The 23,438-nt window shown below is 59.8% G+C and overlaps 2 protein-coding genes across 2 annotated transcripts in view; one reads left to right on the top strand and one right to left on the bottom strand.

Moving 5' to 3' along the window:
• Nucleotides 1-12,831, bottom strand: part of STIM1 (stromal interaction molecule 1) — a 64,065-nt gene extending 51,234 nt beyond the window's left edge. The window contains 2 exon segments of the mRNA XM_068168552.1: nucleotides 10,497-10,683; nucleotides 12,609-12,831. Of these exon segments, the coding sequence (XP_068024653.1) occupies nucleotides 10,497-10,611 (115 nt within the window). The 5' untranslated portion in view covers nucleotides 10,612-10,683; nucleotides 12,609-12,831.
• Nucleotides 12,832-15,291: 2,460 nt separating this feature from the next.
• On the top strand, nucleotides 15,292-21,693 carry RHOG (ras homolog family member G). Its single transcript, XM_068168514.1, has 2 exons — nucleotides 15,292-15,375; nucleotides 20,367-21,693. Exon 2 carries the CDS (start codon nucleotides 21,040-21,042, stop codon nucleotides 21,613-21,615), a length of 576 nt encoding a protein of 191 aa, XP_068024615.1. The 5' UTR covers nucleotides 15,292-15,375; nucleotides 20,367-21,039; the 3' UTR covers nucleotides 21,616-21,693.
• Nucleotides 21,694-23,438: the final 1,745 nt, after the last annotated feature.

Here is a 23,438-nt window from a genome sequence, read left to right as displayed (position 1 = left end):
GCTCTGCCCTGGGGAGGCCACATCTGGACTTGTGGGTTCAGTTCTGGGCTCCCCAGTTGCAGAGGGCCTGGGAGCTGCTGGAGATAGCCCAGGGAAGGCTACCAGCTGAAGATGAGGAGAAACTTCTTGGCTTAAGGGTGACCAAGGCCTGGAGCAGTTTGCCCAGAGAGGTTGTGGAGTCTCCTTCTGTGGAGAGCTTCCAACCCCTCCCTGGCCATTGTGTTCCTGGGCAAGCTGCTGGAGCAGGGTGGGGTTGGACTGGGTGAGACCTGAAAAGAGCCAAGATCTGAGGTGGGTTCTCCTAAAGCTTCCTTCTGCTAGCCCAAGGTCAGAGGTGTCCATTAGGAAGAGAGAAGAAAGAAATCAAACCTCCCTTTTCCCTCCCACCCATCCCCCAACTGCCTCTGTGAGAAGTTCTGCTGCAGGAAGCCATGGGTTGGGTTGGCATCGTGGCTCTAAGCCCAGGCCACCATGCTGGGAGGACATCTGGCCTGGCCAGCTGGAAGCTGAGCTGATGCCACCTCCTTAAGAAAGGTCTTGAATGAACAAACTCAGAAAGGAAGGAAGAGGCCACCCCAGGCCAAGCCAAAACAAAAGTCTTGGAATGAGTCACCACTGAGCAGGGCCTCAGTTGGGTGGTTCCTGGTCTGGCCTGAAATGTTTGGGTTGGAGTTCTCCAAGGTGATGGAGTCCAAACATGAGCCCAGCAGAGCCCCAGGGCACCACCACTCCATGGCCCTCAGCAGCACAGCTCCACAGCTTCCCAACCCCTCCAGCTATGGGGACTCCACCACTGCCCTGGGCAGCTGCCACAGGCCCGGGCACCACTCAAGGGGCACAAATTGCTCCTCAGGGCCAAGCTCAACCTCCCCTGCCACAACCTGAGGCCATCTCCTCTTGGCCCAGCCCTCAGGAGCAGCCCTTGAGCCCCAGCTGGCTGCAAGTTGCTCTCAGGGAGCTGCAGAGAGCCACAAGGTCTCCCCTCAGCCTCCTCTGCTGCAGCCTCAACCGCCCCAGGGCCCTCAGCTGCTCCTCACAACTTCTCCACAGCCTTCTCCTCCTTCCCCAGACCCCTCCCCAGCTTCCTTGCCCTGCTCTGGCCCTGCCCCAGCCCTCAAGGTCCTCCTGGCAGGGAAGGCCCAACCCTGCCCCCAGGCTTGCAGCTGTGGGCTCCCCAATGCCCAGCCCAGGGGCACAATCCCTGCCCTGCTCCTGCTGCCCACACCATTGCTGCTCCAGCCCAGGCTGCTGGTGGCCTTCAGGAGCAGCTCAGCACCATCATCCCCACCACCACTCTTATCAAGGAGATAAAAGCTTCAAAGCTCCTTCAGCCCAAGGCCTTTAAGTGCTGACCAAACAGCGCTGAGAACATCAACTTCGAGCTGACTTCCAAGAGCAGCTCCTAACAGTTTCTGAGGACCATGAGTCAGCCACTTAAGTGGCCGCTAAATGTCCTCAAAAGGAGGACACTTAAGTGATGAAAGAGTTAATGAGACCCTACCACAGCATCCAGCAGGAGAAGAGGCTGCTTGAGCTAGGAGCTACTTTGGACTTCTTAGGAAGGGTTGGAAGCTCTCCAGAGAAGGAGACTCCACAGCCTCTCTGGGCAGCCTGCTCCAGGCCTCCACCACCCTCCAAGCTAACCAGGTTCTCCTGAGGGTCAGGTGGAACCTCCAAGCTCTCTTCCCAGAATCACAAGGGTAATTTTGGTTGGAAAAGACCTTTGAGATCATGGAGTCCAACCCAAACACCACCATGGCTGCCAGCCCATGGCCCTCAGCACCACATCTGCACAGCTTTGAAAGTCCTCCAGGGATGGGGACTCCACTACTGCCTTGAGCACTGTGTTGAAGGCACCTTCCAAGCTCACCCAGCCCAAGCCCTTGCAGCCAGCAGGGACAGCCCCAAGAAGAGCTCAGAGCCCCAAACAACCTGCCCTGGGCTACTGCCAGCCAGGGGGCAGCTCCCAGCTCTCTGCCTGACCTCAACCAGGCTCTCCCCAGCCTCCTCCTCAAGAACTTCCTCAGATCTACTTCAGATCTTCTCTCTTGGAGCTCCAAACCATCCCCCCTTGGCCTGGCCCCACAGCTCCTGCTCCAAACTCTGTCCCCAGATTTCTTCTCAGCCCCTTCCAGTCCTGCCAGGCCACCAACTGTGCCCCACCCCAGGGCATAGCAGAGGGGCAGCAGAACCTCCCTGCCCCTGCTGCTGCCCACACTCTGCTCCATGACCCCCCGGACACCGCCTTGGCCCCAGAGCACCTTGCTGGCTGCTGGGCACCTCCCTGCCCCCCCAGCACCCCCAGCTTCTTCTCCTGGCAGCTGCTCCCCAGCAGCTCCCCACTGGGCTGTGCTGCTGCAGGAGGTTGTCCCTGGCCAGGGGCAGGACCCTGCCCTTGCTCTGCTTGGCCTTCAGGAGGTTCCTCTCCCCCAGCTCACCAGCCTGGCCTGGGGTCAACTTCTCAGGCTGGTGGGAGAAGCTCCAACGAGCACTCTGTGGCTCCCCAAAGCTTTGGTGACCACGAAAAGGAACCGAGGAAGACATTTTCCAAGGGGTGGACATAACCACGTCCCAAATCCAACCAAGCAACACCTCAGTGGAGAACCCAAACCAACCCAAGGCTTTGATGACCTCCTCACATTCTCCTGACCAGTTTGAGAACCCTTGGAGAGCAAAACTAGGACAAGATTGTTTTTTTAACACCCAGGACCATGCTTGGAAGGGGCTGATTCCTCTCCCTAGGTGAAGGACCCTACCCTGGTTGAACTTCAGGAGGTTCCTCTCCTCCAGCTCTCAGCCTGCCCAGGGCTGCCTGGCTGCCAGCACAGCTTGAGGGCTGTCACCACTGCTCGCAGCTGGGTCCCATCAGCAAACTGGTTGAGGGACTCATCTCTGCCCCTTCACCCAGGTCCTTGATGAACATCCATTGTTGGGGCTGGGAGGCCCCCTCTGGAGTGGGAGAAGAAGATGCCAAGGAGCCTCCCATGGGCCTGCAGTTCAAGGGAAGTGTCTCAATCTGAGGCTTGGCATGTCCCTGGCCCTCAACATCCCCAAGGCCCTCAACACCTTCCTTGGCCCACAACATCTCCATGCCCCTCAACATATCCCTGGCCACCAACACCCCCCAGCTCCCTCAGCTGCTCCTCACAACTTCTCCAGACCCCTCCCCAGCTTCCTTGCCCTGCTCTGGCCCTGCCCCAGCCCTCAAGCTCCTCCTGGCAGGGAGGGCCCAAGCCTGCCCCCAGGCTTGCAGCTGTGGGCTCCCCAGTGCCCAGCCCAGGGGCACAATCCCTGCCCTGCTCCTGCTGCCCACACCATTGCTGCTCCAGCCCAGGCTGCTGCTGCCCTCCCTTGCCCACCTGGGCACCCCCTGGCTCCTCTTTCAGGCTGCTCTCACCAGGCAGGTGTCACAAGCCCAGAGGAAGCTCTGCTGATGACCATCAGCAGCAGTAAGATGGAAAAACCCTCACCACCAACTGGTGAAACTGGGGACAAGCCACCAAGTGCAGGCAGGAACTGGAAGGAGAAGGTGAAAGCCACCACCCTCCAGCCCCCAAAAGCACCACCTGAAGGTTCTTCCCCAGGAGGAAAAGCCTCATGGCCCTTTTAGAAGGGGAGCTGCCAAAGAGCTCAGGGTTGGAAGCCTGCAGCCAAAACAAATCCAGGCTAAAAATAATCCCCCTGGTGACATCCTGCAGGGCAGCAGGGGACAGGCCACCAGCCTCCTGCCACCAGTTTCTGCTGAACCCTTGAGGTTTGGAGCCAAAGAAGGATGCTCTTGAAATGGGATTGGAGAAGTTTTTAGGGTCTCTGTTTCAGCAGGGTGGGGTCAGGATGGGGACTGGTTGGTCTTGGCTCCAAAGCATTTGAGGCCTCCAAGGCTTGGGAAATGGCTTCAGGGCTTTGGAGCATGACTGGAAGTGGAGATAAGGAGGAGGAGATGAAAGATTAAGAGCTGGGTGGCAGCACAAAGGCAGCAGGCAAACTGGTTTGGACTGGAGATCAGTCACCAGTTTGGTCCTCTGAGGATCAAAACCACCCCTCAGAAAGCTTCATCCTGAGAAAATCCAACCTGGGGAGCAGCAGCAAACACAAAGCCTTGAGCAGGGCAGCAGAAAGGTAGGAAAAGTCCTCCCTCAAGGTGATGGAGTCCAAGCATGAACTCAGCACTGCCCCAGCACCACCACCCCATGGCCCTCAGCTCCACAGCTTCCAAACCCCTCCAGCCATGGGGCCTCCATCACTGCCCTGGGCTCTCCTCAACTGCCTCTGCTGCAGCCTCAACAACACATCGCCATGCCCCCCCCAGCTCCCTCAGCTGCTCCTCACAACTTCTCCACAGCCTTCTCCTCCTTCCCCAGACCCCTCCCCAGCTTCCTTGCCCTGCTCTGGCCCTGCCCCAGCCCTCAAGCTCCTCCTGGCAGGGAGGGCCCAACCCTGCCCCCAAGCTTGCAGCTGAAGCTGTGGGCTCCCCAGTGCCCAGTCCAGGGGCACAATCCCTGCCCTGCTCCTGCTACCCACACCATTGCTGCTCCAGCCCAGGCTGCTGCTGCCCTCCTTGCCCACCTGGGCACCCCCTGCCTCCTCTCCAGTCGCTGACACCAACTTCCCCCAGGGCCTTTCCCCACCAGGCACTTTCCAGCCCCTCTGTCCCCAGCCTGGAGCCTTCCTGGGCTTGCCATGAGCCAAGGACAGGTCCCAGCCCTTGCCCTTGGTGCCCTCCTCCCCTTGGCCTCCACCATGGCTCCAGCCTGGCTTAGACCCCTCTGTATCTCCCTCCTGACCGCCCAGCAGCTCAACCTAGAATCGTTCCACATCCAGCATCTCATGACCATGCACAGGAACCTAAGAGACCTTTCCAGTCCAACCACCAACCCAGCACCACCATGGCCACCAAACCATGGCTCCAGATGCCATGGCCACACACTTCCTGAATACCTCCAGGGGTGGGGACTCCACCACCTCCCTGGGCAGCCTGTCCCAGTGCCTGAACAGTTTGGGTGACTATGCTTGTGTTGAAGAAACTCCTCCTGGACCCCACCCACTCCCCCCTAGGGCCAGCAGACCCCTCCTGGGCCACATTCTCCTCTACTTTTTGGCCTTCAACCTAATACCAAGAAACTTCTCTGGTGTTCTCCAAGGCCCCAAAGTGCTCAGCTGTGGAACTCCAGCAGGCCAAGCACTTTTTTATTGGGGTGGAAAAGTTGCCTTGGAGATGATTTTCTGTGTGTGGACTTCTCCTTGCTCTGCTGAGCCAGAAGAAGGGAGCCAGCAGCTGAATCACATCAGACTTTTCTGCAGGGGCTTCCAAAAATAACCCAGCTGGAAATTCCTTGGAGGCACAAAGCCTGCAGAGATCCAGTTTCCTTTACTGGTGTAAACTGGATGAGGAGGGAGAGCAGGCCCAGCCCCTCCAGGATTTAGGCTCATGGAACTTCTGATGGTGGGACATGTGGGGAGGATTAGAAAGGGCCACCAAAAAAGGAGTCCCCATAAATCATCCTGGGGAGGAGATCAAAGAAACCTGGCCCAGGCCACCAGACACCAAGTTCCTGATGGTGGTGATGATAGCCTGGTGCCAAGGGACACAAAGAGCCAAAGCCAGCATCACTGCTGTGCAGCCTTTCATCAGGAGGAACCACAGAGGCCACACCTGAGCCTTCCACCATCATAAAAAAAATAAAGAGGCTTCAGGCTAGCACCAAACCCCAGAGTCCAGACCTGGTGGGGGTGGAGGGAAGGCAGCTCTGGAGATCAGCCAGCAGGGCACCTTCAGCAGCTTGCCCCAGGAGCACAATGGCCCAGGGGGGGTTGGAAGCTCTCCACACAAGGAGACTCCACAACCTCTCTGGGCAGCCTGCTCCAGGCCTCCAGCACCCTCACACCAAACAACTTTCTCCTCTCCTGCTGCCACCTCCTGGCTGCCACTTTGTGCCCCTTGGCCTGTCCCTGGGCAGCACTCAGCAGATGCCAGCCCCAGCCTATTGCCCCCCACAGCCCCTTCAGCTCTTGCTGAGCATTGCTCAGCTCCCCTCTGGGGCTGCTCTTCTGCAGGCTCTCAGCCCTAGGGCTCTCAGCCTTTGCTGCTCACAGAGCTGCTCCAGGCCCCTCAGCCTCTCCCCAGCCTCCCCTGGACTCTCTCCAGCACTTCTCAGTCTCTCTGCAGCTAGGAAGCCCAGACCTGGACCCAGAAGTCCAGTTATGGCCTTCCCAGGGCAGAGCAGAGGGACAGCAGAACCTCCCTGCCCCTGCTGCTGCCCACACTCTGCTCTATGCTCCCTAGGAGACCTCCTTGGCCCCCAGGGCACCTTGCTGGCTGCTGGGCACCTCCTTGACCCCCATCTCCTTCTCCTGGCAGCTGCTCCCCAGCAGCTCCCCCCTGGGCTGTGCTGCTGCAGGAGGTTGTCCCTGCCCAGGGGCAGGACCCTGTCCTTGCCCTGCTTGGCCTTCAGGAGGTTCCTCTCCCCCAGCTCTCAGCCTGCCCAGGGCTCCCTGGCTGCCAGCACAGCCCCTGAGGGCTGTCAGCACTGCTCCCAGTCTGGTCCCATCAGCAAACTGGTTGAGGTCCACTCTGTGCCTTCATCCAGGCTGCTGATGAAGACATGACCAAGCCTGGACCCAACCCTGACCCCTGAAAAATCAACCTGAGGAGGGAGCAGCCTGCACCCAGCCAACACCTGACCAGCAGGCTCCAGGCTGGAGGTGGAGGGGCTGGGAAGTGCCTGGGGGGGAAAGGCCCTGGGGGGGAAAGGCCCTGGGGGGGAAAGGCCCTGGGGGGGAAAGGCCCTGGGGGGGAAAGGCCCTGGGGGGGAAAGGCCCTGGGGGGGAAAGGCCCTGGGGGGGGTTGGTGTCAGAGGCTGGAGAGGAGCCAGGCAGTGCTCAGGTGGGCAAGGAGGGCAGCAGCAGCCTGGGCTGGAGCAGCAATGGGGTGGGCAGCAGGAGCAGGGCAGGGATTGTGCCCCTGGACTGGGCACTGGGGAGCCCACAGCTGCAAGCCTGGGGGCAGGGTTGGGCCTTCCCTGCCAGGAGGAGCTTGAGGGCTGGGGCAGGGCCAGAGCAGGGCAAGGAAGCTGGGGAGGGGTCTGGGGAAGGAGGAGAAGGCTGTGGAGAAGTTGTGAGGAGCAGCTGAGGGCCCTGGGGGGGTTGAGGCTGCAGCAGAGGAGACTGCCCAGGGCAGTGGTGGAGTTCCAGTGGCGGGAGGGGTTTGGAAGGTGTGGTGCTGAAGGCCCTGCGTTGGTGACGCCCTGGGGCTCTGTTGGGCTTTTCCTTGAACTCCATCCCCTTGGAGCTCTCTTCCAACCCAAACACCTCCATGCTGCTGGTGGAGATGCTGAGAGCTCTGCTCCCTGCCAAGCAGAACAGGCCTGGCCCACACCCAGGCTGGCTGAGCTCCAGGTCCTGGTCACCAACCTGGCTCTGTCCCAACCCAACCACACAGAGCTGAAGGTTCCTGACTCATTCCCAACAATTCCAAGCCCAATTCTTAGGGAGCAACCTCCTGCTTCTGCTCTTCAGGCACCATCAGGAGCACACACTGCAAGGCCACCAGCACCCAGTGTGGCATCACCAACTTCCCAACCCTGCACTGAAGGAGGCTCTGGAAGCTCCATGCCACCAAAACCTGGGTCCTGCTGGGCAAATCCACCCAGATCCAGAGGGATTTGAGCTCCTCCTGGGGTTCTTGTGGGGGATGGTCATGGAAGTTTTGGGGGTGAAAACCAGGAGGAAAACAAAGGAACTGGGATTAGGCCCCACCTAAAAAGGTTTAACTGGTTTTAGGTCTTCGCTACCAGTGCTAAGAGGTTTGAAAAGCTCAGGCAGGGCCAGGAGAATTCAGCAGCAGTATTGGGGCCAATAAATAAAGAAATTGCCTCCAAATGGAGCTGAGGAGCATAAACCAGTTCCCAGAGCCTTAATCCCATTCCCAGAGCCCTTAATCCAGCACCCAGTCCCAGTTTGCAGAGCCCCTAAATCAGCTAAGAGTCTCTAAACTAAACCAGTTCTCAGTGCCCCCAAAGCACTTTGCTGACTTCCTAAACCAGTCCCCAGAGCCTTAATCCACTTCCCAGAGCCCAAATCAAGTTTTCAGAGCACCTAAAACAGTCCCCAATACCCCCAAACCAGTGTGCCAAGTCCTTAAACCAGTTTCTAGAGCCTTAATCCAGTTCCCAGAGCCCAGTCCCAATCTGCAGAGCCCCTAAATCAGATCAGAACCTCTAAACCAGTTATCAGTACCCCAAACCAGTTTGCTGAGTCTTAATCCCATTCCCATAGCCCCAATCCCAATTTGCAGAGCCCTTAATCCAGACCCCAGTGCCCCCAAACCAGTTTGCTGAATCCCTAAACCAGTTCCCAGAGCCCTTAATCCAGTTTTCAGTGTCCCCCAAACCAGTTTGCTGAGTCCCTAAACCAGTTCCCAGAGCCTTAATCCCATTCCCAGAGGCCTTAACCCAGTTCCCAGTCCAAATTTGCAGAACCCTTAATCCAGTTCCCAGCACCCAATCCCAATTTGCTGAGTCCCTAAACCAGTTCCCAGTACCCAATCCCAGTTCCCAATCCCAGTGCCCTCACCCAGCTCTGAGCCCTTAATCCAGTTCCCACCTGCCCCAAACCCATTTCTCAGAGCCTAAATCCACTTTGCAGAGGCCCAAACACAGATCTCAGAGCCTTAATCCAGTTCTCAGACTCTCTAATCTGGTTCCAAAAGCCCCTAACCCAGATCTCTGGGATTTAATCCAGTTTGCAGAGCCCTCAATCCAGATATCAATGCCCAAATCCAGTACAAAGATTCCCTAAAGCAGACCTCAGACTCAAGAGCCTCAATCTGGTTTCTAGAGCCCTTAACCTGGTTCTCAATGCCCAGACCCATACCACAGAGCCCTTAAACCACTTCTAAATGCTTTAATCCAGTTCTGAGTGGTTTGATCCACTTATAAATGCCTTAATCCATGACTGAGTGCTTTAATCCACTTCTGCCTCGACCCACTTTGCAGGGCGCTTAATACAGTTCTCAGTGTCCTAACAAATCAGAGAGTCTCTAACTCAGTTCTCACTACTTTAATTCAGTTCTCAGCCCCCCAAACCCAGTTCCCAGAGCCTCAATCCCGTTCTCAGCCCCCCAAACCCAGTTCCCAGAGCCTCAATCCCGTTCTCAGCCTCCCAAACCCAGCTCCCAGAGCCTCAATCCAGTTCTCAGCCCCCCAAACCCAGTTCCCAGAGCCTCAATCCCGTTCTCAGCCCCCCAAACCCAGTTCCCAGAGCCTCAATCCCATTCTCAGACCCCCAAACCCAGTTCCCAGAATGCTAATCTGACTTTCAGACCCCCCAACCCACCCTACGGACCCAACACCCCCTTTCCTGACCCTTTTTCTTCCTCACAGACCCCAGACTCCCCTTTCCCTGCTCCTTTTCCCCGCTCACAACTCCCCACCCACTCCGCTCCCTGACCCCAGACCACTCTCACAGGCTCATCTCACAGACCCCAAACCTCCTTCCCTATTCCTTTTTCCTCCTCACAGACCCCAGACCTCCACTTGGCCTGTCCCTTTTTCTTCCTCACAGACCCCAACCCCCCCTTCCCTTCTCCTTTTCCCCCCTCACAGACCCCCAGCGCCCCCCCCCCCCCCCGTTCCTCCTTCCCCTCCTCAAGACCCCAAACTCCTTTCATGGACCCCAAACCCTCTCACAGACCTCAGACCCCCTTCCTTTTTCCTTTATTCCCCACCCCCCCCCAGACCCCAAACCCCTCTCATGGACCCCAGACCACTCTTCTCTAGCCCTTTTCCGCCTCACAAATCCCAGACCCCTCTCACAGACCACAGACCCCCCTTCCCTGCTCTTTCTTCCTCCTCAAGATCCCAAAACCCCTCCCATGGACCCCAGACCCTGTTCCTTTATCCCCTTCAGAGACCCCCTTCATGGATCCCAAACACCCCTGACAGACCACAGACCCCTTCTTCCCTAACCCTCTTCCCCTCTCCCAGACCCCAGACCCCTCTTCCCTGCCCTTTCCCCCCTCACAGACCCCAGACCCCTCTTCCCCAGCCCTTTCTCCCCTCACAGACCCCAGACCCCTCTTCCCTGCCCTTTCCCCCCTCACAGACCCCAGACCCCTCTTCCCTGCCCTTTCTCCCCTCACAGACCCCAGACCCCTCTTCCCCAGCCCTTTCTCCCCTCACAGACCCCAGACCCCTCTTCCCCAGCCCTTTCTCCCCTCACAGACCCCAGACCCCTCTTCCCCAGCCCTTTCTCCCCTCACAGACCCCAGACCCCTCTTCCCTGCCCTTTCCCCCCTCACAGACCCCAGACCCCTCTTCCCTGCCCTTTCCCCCCTCACAGACCCCAGACTGTCTCCTTCCCGGCTTTGTGGGGGGTGTTGGCCTCGTCCCGCTCCCACCCGCTCCCCGGAGTTCCCAAAGGCCTGGAGCCCTGGGGACGCAGGGTAGAGGAGGCCAGGGGGAGGCTGTCAGAGGGCGCGGGGGAGGCTGGAGACCGACCTGCGATGGCGGAGGGCTCGAGGTGCGTGCCGGGCGGCCTCTCGGCGCGTGCCGGCGCCAGCAGCAGCAGCAGGCCGCAGAGCGCCCAGCCCAGGGGCCGCGCGCCCGGACCCATGGAGCCCGCCGCGCGCCGCCGTCCAGCGCGTGAAGCCGTGCTCCCGGGGGCTGCTCCGCATCCACACCCCGCCTGCAAGCTCAAACCCGCCCCGCTCAGCGCCTCCGGCACGGCCCCGCGCCCGCGCCCGGCCCCTGCTGCTGCCGCCCAAGAGCTGAGCCTAACCCCTGCTGCTGCTGCTGCCCCCCAACAGCTGAGCCTAGCCCCTGCTGCTGCTGCCCCCCAAGAGCTGAGCCTAGCCCCTGCTGCTGCTGCCCCCCAACAGCTGAGCCTAACCCCTGCTGCTGCTGCTGCTGCTGCCCCCCCAACAGCTGAGCCTAGACCCTGCTGCTGCTGCTGGTGCCCAAGAGCTGAGCCTAGCCCCTGCTGCTGCTGCCCCCCAACAGCTGAGCCTAGACCCTGCTGCTGCTGCCCCCCAAGAGCTGAGCCTAGCCCCTGCTGCTGCTGCTGCCCCCCAACAGCTGAGCCTAGCCCCTGCTGCTGCTGCTGGTGCCCAAGAGCTGAGCCTAGCCCCTGCTGCTGCTGCCCCCCAAGAGCTGAGCCTAGCCCCTGCTGCTGCTGCTGCTGCCCCCCAAGAGCTGAGCCTAGCCCCTGCTGCTGCTGCCCCCCAAGAGCTGAGCCTAGCCCCTGCTGCTGCTGCTGCTGCCCCCCAACAGCTGAGCCTAGACCCTGCTGCTGCTGCCCCCCAAGAGCTGAACCTAGCCCCTGCTGCTGCTGCTGGTGCCCAAGAGCTGAACCTAGCCCCTGCTGCTGCTGCCCCCCAACAGCTGAGCCTAGACCCTGCTGCTGCTGCCCCCCAAGAGCTAAACCTAGCCTCTGCTGCTGCTGCTGCCCCCCAAGAGCTGAGCCTAGCCCCTGCTGCTGCTGCCCCCCAACAGCTGAGCCTAGACCCTGCTGCTGCTGCCCCCCAAGAGCTAAACCTAGCCCCTGCTGCTGCTGCCCCCCAACAGCTGAGCCTAGACCCTGCTGCTGCTGCTGGTGCCCAAGAGCTGAGCCTAACCCCTGCTGCTGCTGCTGCTGCCCCCCAAGAGCTGAGCCTAGCCCCTGCTGCTGCTGCCCCCCAAGAGCTGAGCCTAGCCCCTGCTGCTGCTGCCCCCCAAGAGCTAAACCCAACCCCTGCTGTTGCTGCCAAGAGCTACACCCAACCCCTGCTGCTGCTGCCCCCTCCCCAAAGCTACACCTAACCCCTGCTGCTGCTGCCCCCTCCCCAAAGCTACACCTAACCCCTGCTGCTGCCCCCTCCCCAAAGCTACACCTAACCCCTGCTGCTGCCCCCTCCCCAAAGCTAAACCTAACCCCTGCTGCTGCCCCCTCCCCAAAGCTAAACCTAACTGCTGCTGCTGCCCCCCAAAAGCTAAACCTAACTGCTGCTGCTGCCCCCCAAAAGCTAAACCTAACTGCTGCTGCTGCCCCCCAAAAGCTAAACCTAACTGCTGCTGCTGCCCCCCAAAAGCTAAACCTAACTCCTGCTGCCCCCTCCCCAAAAGCTAAACCTAACTCCTGCTGCCCCCTCCCCAAAAGCTAAACCTAACTCCTGCTGCCCCCTCCCCAAAAGCTAAACCTAACTCCTGCTGCCCCCTCCCCAAAAGCTAAACCTAACTCCTGCTGCTGCCCCCCAAAAGCTAAACCTAACTCCTGCTGCCCCCTCCCCAGAAGCTAAACCTAACTCCTGCTGCCCCCCTCCCCAGAAGCTAAACCTAACTCCTGCTGCTGCCCCCCAAAAGCTAAACCTAACTCCTGCTGCCCCCTCCCCAGAAGCTAAACCTAACTCCTGCTGCCCCCTCCCCAAAAGCTAAACCTAACTCCTGCTGCTGCCCCCCAAAAGCTAAACCTAACTCCTGCTGCCCCCCAAAAGCTAAACCTAACTCCTGCTGCCCCCTCCCCAGAAGCTAAACCTAACTCCTGCTGCTGCCCCCCAAAAGCTAAAGCTAACTCCTGCTGCCCCCCTCCCCAGAAGCCTAACCTAATTCCTGCTGCCCTCCCACCCCCCCTTCAACCTTCTTCTTCCTTCTTCTTCTTCCTCCTCCTCCTCCACCACCACTACCTCCGGTCTCAGGCAGCCACAGCCGGGTTCGGCTCTAGGAGGTGGTGGGGGAGGGACTGGTTGTTATTTTCCGGTGTTTCCCGGGTTGTACCAGGATAAAAGGCTCGGCCTGACCCCCTCGTCTAGCCCGGAACAAGCTGTAAGGGTGGGGAGAGCGGCGCAGGCACCTCACATCCCCCCCCCCCCCCCCCCAGCCCCCCACCCCCTTCTCCACCTCCAAACTGGGAGGGACCCAGGTTGGGACCAGCCCCCAGCAGCCTTCCTCCTGAGCTCAGAGCTGGGGTCAGGTTATCCCAGGATTGAGGTGAAACTTGCTCCTTGAGGGGTGGGATAAACTTGACTCCCCGTCCCCACCGCTTAAATACATTTATCCTGGGCCAGGCTGTCCCGAGATAAAGCTGAAATCCGCTCCCCAAGGAGTGGGATAAATCTGAGCAGCACCACCACCACTTAGATAGCTTTATCCTGGGCCAGGCTGTCCTGAGATAAAGCTGAAATCCTCTCCTCAAGGAGTGGGATAAATCTGAGCAGCACCACCACCACTTAGATAGCTTTATCCTGGGCCAGGCTGTCCTGAGATAAAGCTGAAATCCTCTCCTCAAGGAGTGGGATAAATCTGAGCAGCACCATCACCACTTAGATAGCTTTATCCTGGGCCAGGCTGTCCCGAGATAAAGCTGAAATCCTCTCCTCAAGGAGTGGCATAAGTCTGAGCACCACCACCACTTAAATACTTTATCCTGGGCCAGGCTTTCCCGGGATAAAACTGACCCACCACCACTTAGATAACTTTACCCTAGGCCAAGCTATCCTAGGATAAAGATGAAACCCCTTCCTCAAGGGATGAGATAAACCTGCCCCCCCCCCCCCCCCCCCCCAATTAAATAACCTTATCCTGATCCAGGCTATCGAAACCCCCTCCTCAAGGAGCAGGATAAACTGGGATAAACCTGACCCCCACCATCACTTAAATAACCTTATCCTGGGCCAGGCTTTCCCTGGGATAAACTTGACACCCCACCCCACCCCCCCCACCTAAATAACCTTATCCTGGGCCAGGCTATCCCGGGCTAAACTGGACATCCCCACCCCCTCCGTTATCCTCAGTAGTGGGATACACTGGGATAAGCCTGTCCCAGGTTGTCCCCCCCCCAGCCCCAAATGGTCTATCCCATGTTATTCCCCCCCAGCCCTCAATGGTCTATCCCGGGTTACCCCCCCGCACTCTCCCCCCCACACTCCAAAATGGTCTCTTCCAGCCCTTCCCCAGCGCGCACCGGGCAGTGAGGACACAGCGCTGCTCGCCACGCCGGAAGTCCCGCCCCCTAACCCCACCTCCTGACTAACCCGAAGCCGAAACTGTGAAACCCCTTTCCCGCTTCCCTCCGCTGGGGCCGCAGCGTCCCCTAGCGGCCGCGGGGAAGAATGCACCCCGTGGCGTCCCACCGGTGTTGGGCTTGGACTATTGGAGCGGTGAGGAAGCTGAGCAGGAAAAGCTGCGGGTGAAGCTCGGATGGGTGACCTGAAATGCCGGTTAAAAACCCTGCTTCCAGACCCGGCGAAAGGCTTCTCTGAGCACCCCCAAAACATCATAGCACCCCAGAACCTAGCTCTTTAGGGCCGTGAACCTGTTAGAGCACCCCCAACTCATCAGGGCACCCCAAAGCACCACAATACCCCAGCAGAGCACCCCACACCCACCCCAGCAGACCACCCCAAAAATCAGAGCACCCCAACACCCACTTGACTTGTTAGAGCACCCCAAATCTTGACAGCACCCCAAAACATCAGAGCACCCCTTCAGAGCACCCCAAAACAACAGAACACCCCAGCAGAGCACCCCCAGCACCCACCCCCTTGGATCACCCCAAAACATCGGAACACCCCAAAATCAGAGCACCCCAAAACACACCAGCAGAGCAACCCAGCAAGAGCATCCCAAAATCAACTAATTGAAGAACCCCATTGCAGGGTCTCAACTCACTGAAGAATCTCATTGGAGGACCTCAGCTCATCACAGAACCCCATTGGAGGGTCTCAACTTACTGAAGAATCCCATTGGAGGACCTCAACTCATCAAAGAGCCTCATTGGAGGAACTCAACTTCCCTTCTGCTTACTGGACCCCAGTTTGGTTGACCCAGCCCTTACTGGACCCCCAGTTTGGGGTCCCCTCCTCTTACTGGACCCCCAGTTTGGGGTCCCCTCCCCTCACTGGACCCCCACTTTCGGGACACTTCCCCTTACTGGACCCCAGTTTGGGTTCCCTTCTCTACTGGACCCCCAGTTTGGTTGACCCAGCCCTTACTGGACCCCCAGTTTGGGGACCCCTCCTTTTACTGGACCCAGTTTGGGGACCCCTCCCCCTACTGTACCCCTGTTTGGGTTCCCTTCTCCTTACCAGACCCAGTTTGGGGACCCTTCCCCTTACTGCACCCCCAGTTTGGGGTGTGCCAGCCCTTACTGGTGCCCCCAGTTCCATACAGGTGGGGTTCGGGGAGGGGATGTCCCTCGTTGTCGTGCCCGTCCCCTCCCCCCCCCCTTTTCGGTGCCACCAGTGGGTGTCCCACTCCTCCCAGTACAGCGGGAAGGAAGCAACTGGGCGGGCGGGGACCCGGGGCGGCGGGGGGGGGGGAAGTTTGTCTCTGGGGTGGCCTCAGACTTCCTCCTCCTCTTCTTCTTCCTCCTCCTCCTGCAGCCCGGCGCCAGCCATGCCCCGGGGTGAGTTTGGTACAGGGGTGGTACTGGGATGGTACTAGGATGGTGGAAAGATGCTGGGAAGGGTAGGGGGAAGGTTCTGGGGTCCCCCCTTGGGTTTGGGGTCCTTGGAAGGGGGGGAGGGAGGGGTCAGGAATGGCGGGAGGGGGTGAGGGAGCTGGGAGCTAACTGGGAGAACTGGGATGAGTAAGGGGGTACAGGGGGACTGGGGGGGACTGAGGTGCAGTGGACACTGCCCCCAGTTCCCAACTGGAACTGGTCCCAGTCTCCCACTGGAGCCCAGGACTGGGAAGTGGTTGGGAACCCTCCTGCCCAGCAGGGTTGTGGCACCCCCTGACACTGCTCCCCCTGGCACTGTACCCACTGCACCCTGTGCCCACTGCACTGCATCCACTGCACCCTGTGCTCACTGTACCCCCTGGCACTGCCCACTGCACGCTGTGCCCACTGCACTATGCCCACTGCACCGCCTGCCACAGCCCACTGCATTCTTTGCCTATTGCCCTGCACCCTCTGGCACTGTACCCACTGTACCCTATGCCCACTGCACCCCCAGCACTGCCCACTACACCCTGTACCCACTGCCCTACACTCTTTGGCACTGTACCCACTTCACCCTGTGCCCACTGCAGCCCCTGGCACTGCCCACTGCACCTTGTGCCCACTACCCTGCCAGGGCACTGGACTTTGTGCTCATTGCAGTGCCTGCTGCAGCCTGTGCCCACTACATTTCGCCCTGTGCCCACTGCACTGCGCCCTGCTTTGCCCACTGCAGTACCCACCCTGCACCTACTACACTGCTACTGCACTGCCCTCTGTGCCCACTGCACCCTCTGCCCACCACACTGCCCACTGTACCCTGCCCTGCCCACTGCCCTCTGTACCCTCTGCCCACTGCTCCCTCTGCACCCCCACACTGCTCCCTGTACCCTCTGCAGTGCCCACTGCACCCTGTACCCTCCACACAGGCCCCATGCACACTGCAGTGCCCACTGCCAGAATCAGTGCCCACTGCAATGCGCACTGCACCAGTGTGGGACCACGGGGAGCAGTGGGAGGCACTGGGAGAGAGTTCAGCAGCTCCCAGTTGGGTTTGTGCCAGCATGCAGTGCCAGGGGAGGTGATGCCCACCCTGGGCTGGGGTCCTGCTGGGCTCATTCCTCTCCTGGGGGTGGAAGGAGAAGCTGCTGGAGGTCCCCTGGTGGCACCCAGGGACAACATCCAGCCCCTGGTGCTGGGCTGGCACTGGGCCCATTGGTGGTCAGGAAGCACCCCTGAGTGTGAGGGGGATGGTTGTGGTGGTGCCAGGAGGTGCCCAAGCTGGTGGCATCTCAGCATGGGCAGGGGCTGGGTGGCCTCTGTCTGGTTGAGAGGTGGCAAAGTGGCCTGGGGGGCACTGGGGTGGTGCTGGTGGGGCTGGGAGTGGTGCTTGACCTGGGTCTCACCAGGGGGTCATGGAATGGGGGCTGGGAGGCAACATCCATCTTTATCCATCCCTCATCCATCATCTTCTCCATCTCCATCCTCTATACAACCATCATCCCTTCATCCATCTCCATCCATCCTTCATCCATCATCTTCTCCATCTATGCATCATCTTCTCCATCTCCATCCATCATCCATCCCTCCATCCATCATCTTCTCCATCCATCTTCATCCATCACCCATCCATCATCTTCTCCATCCTCTATCCAACCATCGTCCCTCTATCCATCTTCTTCTGTCCATCATCCACCCAACATCTTATCCATCCATCCATCCATCTCCAAAATCCATCTCCATCCATCCCTCCACCCCTCATCTCCATCTCCTTCCATACACCTCCATCCCTCCATGATCTCCTCCCAGGCTCAAGAGGAGCCTTCAGCTCTAAGATCCTGAACCCCAAAACCCTTTGAGCCCTCAGCAGAGCCCTGGGGTGGTGGCAAAGCAGCAGCAGAACCCTCCATGGTCCCTCCCCCAGAGGTGGGCCTCATCTTGGTGGCACCAGCAACAGGTTCTCACCCATCCCCATGGCCAAACCCAGGTCCCCAGGGGGTCCCTGCTGCTTATTTATAGACCTGAGCAGCTTCCTCTTTCTGCTGCCCAAGCGGCGTCGGCGCCTGATGGCTTCCTGCTGCCACCACTGACGGGACCTGGAGGGGTCTAGAAGGTCTCTCCATGGCCAACCTTCCATGGCATGAGTAGAGCAACCTCTTGGCCTGGCCAGGTCCATCTGCCCAAGGTGGACACTCTGCCCAACCTCTGAGCTGCTGCTTCTGCCTCTTCCACCACTGATAGGGTCTAGGTCTCTCCCTGGCCATCTCTCCATGGCTTGGGTAGGACAATCTCTTGGGCTGGCCAAGGTGGACACTCTGCCCAACCTCTGAGCTGCTGCTTCTGCCTCTTCCACCACTGATAGGGTCTAGGTCTCTCCCTGGCCATCTCTCCATGGCTTGGGTAGGACAATCTCTTCGCCTGGCTAGGTCCATCTGCCCAAAGTGGACACAATGTCCCCGGCCTCTGAGCTGCTGCTGCTGCTGCTTCTTCCACCACTGGTGGTGGTTGGTGGGGTCTAGAAGGTCTCTCCCTGGCCACCCATCCCCAGCTTCTGCTGCTCTGCTGGTGGCCAGCCCTGGGTGGGGTGTGGGGAATGCCCTGGCTGGGTGCTGCCTGCTGGCTTCTGCTTCCCTTTTCTGCTGAAGGAGGCCATGAGTCACCCCGGCAGAGGGTGACACAGGGGGTGGGAGGTCACCATGCTTCACCTCCTGCCGCGTTGTGTCCTCTCCTCCCCACCCCAACCCCCAGCTGAGGCCCTCAAGGGGCCTCCCCCTCCTTCCTTTTCCTCTTCTTGCTCCAGCTGGCACCGTGGGAAGGGTCTTGGTGGCTCTGGTGGCCCACGGGGGTTGTGTCCCCATGAGGCCACCCCCAATCCCCCAGCTCTCTGGGGGCACCTAGAAGCTGCCACTTTCTGCTGCCCTCTCCCAGCGTCCCCAGGGCTGTCTGGTGGGCTGAAGGACACTTGGGTGGCCCAGCCTGGAAGGAGAAGGCCATGGGGGACCTTGAGGGACCTGTTGGGACATTGGTGTCCTTGGGGTGCCCAAAGGGTGCCCAAAGTCATTTGGGTGCCTGTGGGGACACTGAGGACCTTGGAGTGCCCATGGGGTCACGAGTGTCCTTTGGGTGCCCACAGGGAAACTAGGGACCATGGGATACCCGTGGGGATTTTGGGGACATTGGGCAGGGATGCAGGCAGGGATGAGGCTGGGACAAGGCTGGGATCAGACAGGGACACAGGCAGGGTGGGGTCAGGAAGCCACTGCTGGGGTGGGAAGAGGAAGGAAGAGGAGCAGGACGTGACCCATAATGGGAATTCCAGGGGAAGGGAAACTGGGAAGCATCCTGCAGGGCTCCAGGATAAACAGAGAGAGGAGCTGGGAGCTGCTGGGCTTCATCCCATGGAGAGCTGGAGGCAGGGAATGGGTGAGGGCAGAGAGAGATGAGGGCAGCAAGGGCAAGGGCTGGGACCTGGTCCTGGGGTACAGCAAGGCCAGGAAGGCACCAGGCTGGGGGCAGAGGGGCTGGGAAGTGCCTGGGGGGAAAGGCCCTGGGGGGGTTGGTGGCAGAGGCTGGAGAGGAGGCAGGGGGTGCCCAAGTGGGCAAGGAGGGCAGCAGCAGCCTGGGCTGGAGCAGCAATGGTGTGGGCAGCAGGAGCAGGGCAGGGATTGTGCCCCTGGGCTGGGCACTGGGGAGCCCACAGCTGCAAGCCTGGGGGCAGGGTTGGGACCTCCCTGCCAGGAGGAGCTTGAGGGCTGGGGCAGGGCCAGAGCAGGGCAAGGAAGCTGGGGAGGGGTCTGGGGAAGGAGGAGAAGGCTGTGGAGAAGTTGTGAGGAGCAGCTGAGGGCCCTGGGGGGGTTGAGGCTGCAGCAGAGGAGGCTGAGGGGAGACCTTGTGGCTCTCTGCAGCTCCCTGAGAGCAGCTTGCAGCCAGCTGGGGCTCAAGGGCTGCTCCTGAGGGCTGGGCCAAGAGGAGATGGCCTCAGGTTGTGGCAGGGGAGGTTGAGCTTGGCCCTGAGGAGCAATTTGTGCCCCTTGAGGGGTGCCCAGGCCTGTGGCAGCTGCCCAGGGCAGTGGTGGAGTCCCCATAGCTGGAGGGGCTGGGAAGCTATGGGGCTGTGGTGCTGAGGGCCATAGGGTGGTGGTGCTGGGGCAGGTCAAGGACTGCTCCTGATGCTCCTGAAGGTCTTCTCCAACCAATCCAAGGCTTGGCCCTGGCAGCACCATCCTGGGGTCACCATCCCTGTCCCATCCCAGCCACAAGTGGCAACTGAGTTCACCTCCAACCTTACCTCCTGACCTTCTCCCCTTCCTGCAGGCTACTGAAGGCTAACCTTGAGGGCCACCAAGGAACCTTGGAAGGCCACCAAAGAACCTGACAAGGCCACAAGCAACCTTGGGAAGGTTGTCCCTGTCTTTCCCAACCATAGTGGCAACCTAGGTGACCTCCAACACATCTTCACCTTTTCCCCTTCCTGTAGCCTACAGAGGACAACCTTGGAAGTCCACCAGGCAGCCTTGGATGTCCACCAGGCAGCCTTGGAAGGGCCACCAGGGAGCCTTGGAAGGGCCACCAGGGAGCCTTGCTAGATCATCCTTGTCCTACTCCAACCACTGCGAAGTCTCCAACCCACTTTAACCTTCTCCCCTTTCCCCCAGTCTACTGAAGGAGAATCTTGAGGGCCACTAAGGAGCCTTGGAGTGCCACCAAGAAACCTTGAAAGGCCACCAAGGAATCTTGGAAGGCCACCAAGGAGCCTTGAGGAGATGGTCCCTGTCCTAACCCAACCACAGTGACAACCTAGGTGACCTCCAACACATCTTCACCTTCTCCCCTTCCTGTAGGCTTCTGCAGGAGAACCTTGAGGGCCACCAGGGAGCCTTGGGAACATCATCCTTGTCCTACCCCAACCATGGCATTTTCTGCCACCCACCTTAATCTTCTCTCCTTTCCCTTAGCCTACTGAAGGAGAACCTTGAGGGCCACCAGGAAGCCTTGAAGCCCACTGATGAACCTTGAATCCCTCTGAGGAACCCCAAACTACTCTGAGGAACCTTGGAGCCCACTGAGAAACCTTGAAGGGCCACCAAAGAACCTTAAAGGCTACCAAGGAATCCTGAATCCCTCTGAGGAACCTCAAAGCCCTCCAAGGAAGCTCAAAAGCCACTGAAGAATCTCAAAGTCCTCTGAGGAACCTCAAATTGCTCTGAGTAACCTCAAAGCCCTCCAAGGATCCTCAAATCCCACCGAGGAATTCAAGGCCCTCCGAGGAACCTCAAAGAGCCACTGAGGAATTTCAAAGCCCTCTGAGGAACCTTGAAGGGCCACCAAGGAACCTTGACAGCTACCAAGGAATCCTGAATCCCTCTGAAGAACCTCAAATTGCTCTGAGGAGCCTCAAAGGTCATTGAGGAACCTCAAATCCCTCTGAGCAACCTCAAAGACCACTGAGGAACCTCAAATCCCTCTGAGGAACCTCAAAGACCACTGAGGAACCTCAAAGCCCTCTGAGGAACCTCAAATCTCACTGGGGAGCTTCAAAGCCCTCTGGGCAACCTCGAATCCCACTGGGGAGCCTCAAAGCCCTCTGAGGAACCTCGAATCCCTCCAAGGAACGTGCGGGGGTCGGAGATGCAGAGCATCAAGTGCGTGGTGGTGGGGGATGGGGCGGTGGGCAAGACCTGCCTGCTGATCTGCTACACCACCAGGGCCTTCCCCCGCGAGTACATCCCCACCGTCTTCGACAACTACAGCGCCCAGACCACAGTGGACGGCCGGACCCTCAGCCTCAACCTGTGGGACACGGCCGGCCAGGAGGAGTACGACCGCCTCAGGACCCTCTCCTACCCCCAGACCAACGTCTTCCTCATCTGCTTCTCGGTGGCCAGCCCTCCCTCCTACGAGAACGTCAAGCACAAGTGGTACCCCGAGGTGTGCCACCACTGCCCCAGCGTCCCTGTCCTGCTGGTGGGCACCAAGAAGGACCTCAGGCACGACCCCGAGGCCCTGAGGAAGCTGAAGGAGCAGAACCAGGCTCCCATCAGCACTCAGCAGGGCCTCAGCCTCTGCAGGCAGATCAGGGCGGTCAAGTACCTGGAGTGCTCTGCCCTCAACCAGGAGGGCATCAAGGAGGTCTTCACCGAGGCCGTCAGGGCCGTGCTCAACCCCAGCCCGGCCAAGACCAAGAGGTCCTGCGTCCTCCTCTGATGGGCCGAGCTGGTGGCCACCCACCAGAGACCAGCCTGAGAACCCCAAGGGGACCTACTGCCTCCACCCTCACCCCAAGGGGACCTGTGAGCTCCACCCTGACCCCATAGGGACCTTCCACCTCCACTCTGAGCACCCCAAGGGGACCTGTGAGCTCCACCTTGATCCCATGGGGACCTGTGGCCTCCACCTTGATCCCATAGGGACCTTCCACCTTCACTCTGAGCACCCCATGGGGACCTGTGAGCTCCACCTTGACCCCATGGGGACCTGTGGCCTCCACTCTGAGCATCCCAAGGGGACCTGTGAGCTCCACCTTGATCCCATGGGGACCTTCCACCTCCACTCTGAGCACCCCAAGGGGACCTGGGAGCTCCACCTTGACCCCACAGGGACCTGTGGCCTCCACTCTGAGCACCCCAAGGGGACCTGGGAGCTCCACCTTGACCCCATGGGGACCTATGAGCTCCACCCTGATCCTAAGGGGATCTGTGGCCTCCACCTTGAGCACCCCAAGGGGACCTGTGGCCTCCCCCTTGACCCCATGGCGACCTTAGTGCTCTGCCCTCAACCAGGAGGGCATCAAAGAGGTCTTCACTGAGGCCATCAGGGCTGTGCTCAACCCCAGCCCAGCCAAGCCCAAGAGGTTCCTGTGTCCTCCTGTGATGGGACACAACCAGGTGCCTGGGCTCCCCTAGCACCTCAGGACCTCCATCCTGGTGGTCCCAGAGCTCCTGTTGCCCACCAGAAGCTTCTCTTGGTGGTGGTGGAGTCCCCTGGAGCCTGGCTTGTGCCTCTCAGGGATGGTGGCACCTGGGCCACCAAAGCTTTCAGCAGCCAGGAGCTCCTTCTGCACTCAGCCAGCCACCAGCCTGGGGACAGTGGAGACCTCCTGACCCCATGGCACCTCCTGTCCTGGGCCTGGCTCTCACTGGATTCCCTCTTTGGCCCCACTAAGGCTTCCTTAGGAGGAGGTGCTTGGCTTAGCCAAATCCTTTCTCCTTTCCCTCAGCACCAAACAGAAACCTTCCAAAGCAATCTTCAGCACCCCCTGTGGACCTGAGACCTCCTCCCTGACCCCATGGGGACCTTCCAGAGCAACCTTCAGCACCCCCTGTGGACCTGAGACCTCCTCCTTGACCCCATGGGGACCTGAGACCTCCTCCCTGACCCCATGGGGACCTTCCAGAGCAACCTTCAGCACCTCCTGTGGACCTGAGACCTCCTCCCTGACCCCATGGGGACCTTCCAGAGCAACCTTCAGCACCTCCTGTGGACCTGAGACCTCCTCCCTGACCCCATGGGGACCTTCCAAAGCAACCTTCAGCACCCCCTGTGGACCTGAGACCTCCTCCTTGACCCCCTGGGGACCTGAGACCTCCACCTTGACCCCATGGCGACTTGTGAGCTCCACCCTGGGGACTCCATCAGGACCTGTGAGCTCCACCTTCATCTCCACCATGGCATCTCCCAGGGCTGGGACAACCTCATCCTGCTGTGGGTGGTCCAGGAGGTCCCCTTGGTGCTGGGGATGTTGGGATGAGCCTGGGCACTGCCAGGGGACCATGGTCCTGGGCTCTGCAGGGCAGCAGGGACCCTGCTGGGGACCACAGATGCTCCCTGAGATGCTTCTCCTGAAATAAAAGGTGGTGCCCAGGTCCTGCTTGGTCTCCTGTCCTCTCCTGCCTGTGGCCCAAGCATGGGGACATCACTGAAGCCACCCTTGGGAACAACACAAGGATGTCCCCAAGCTGAGCTGGACTCCTTCACACTGCCCAGGGAAGCCCAAGGTATCACCAGCAGGGCCAACTTCAACCCCTGGC

This window comes from Melanerpes formicivorus, unplaced genomic scaffold, assembly GCF_026170545.1.
Source record: "Melanerpes formicivorus ecotype bairdi unplaced genomic scaffold, bMelFor1.0.p_v2 SCAF_141, whole genome shotgun sequence".
Lineage (NCBI taxonomy): Eukaryota > Metazoa > Chordata > Aves > Piciformes > Picidae > Melanerpes > Melanerpes formicivorus.
This window is presented reverse-complemented; position numbering and strand designations above follow the sequence as displayed.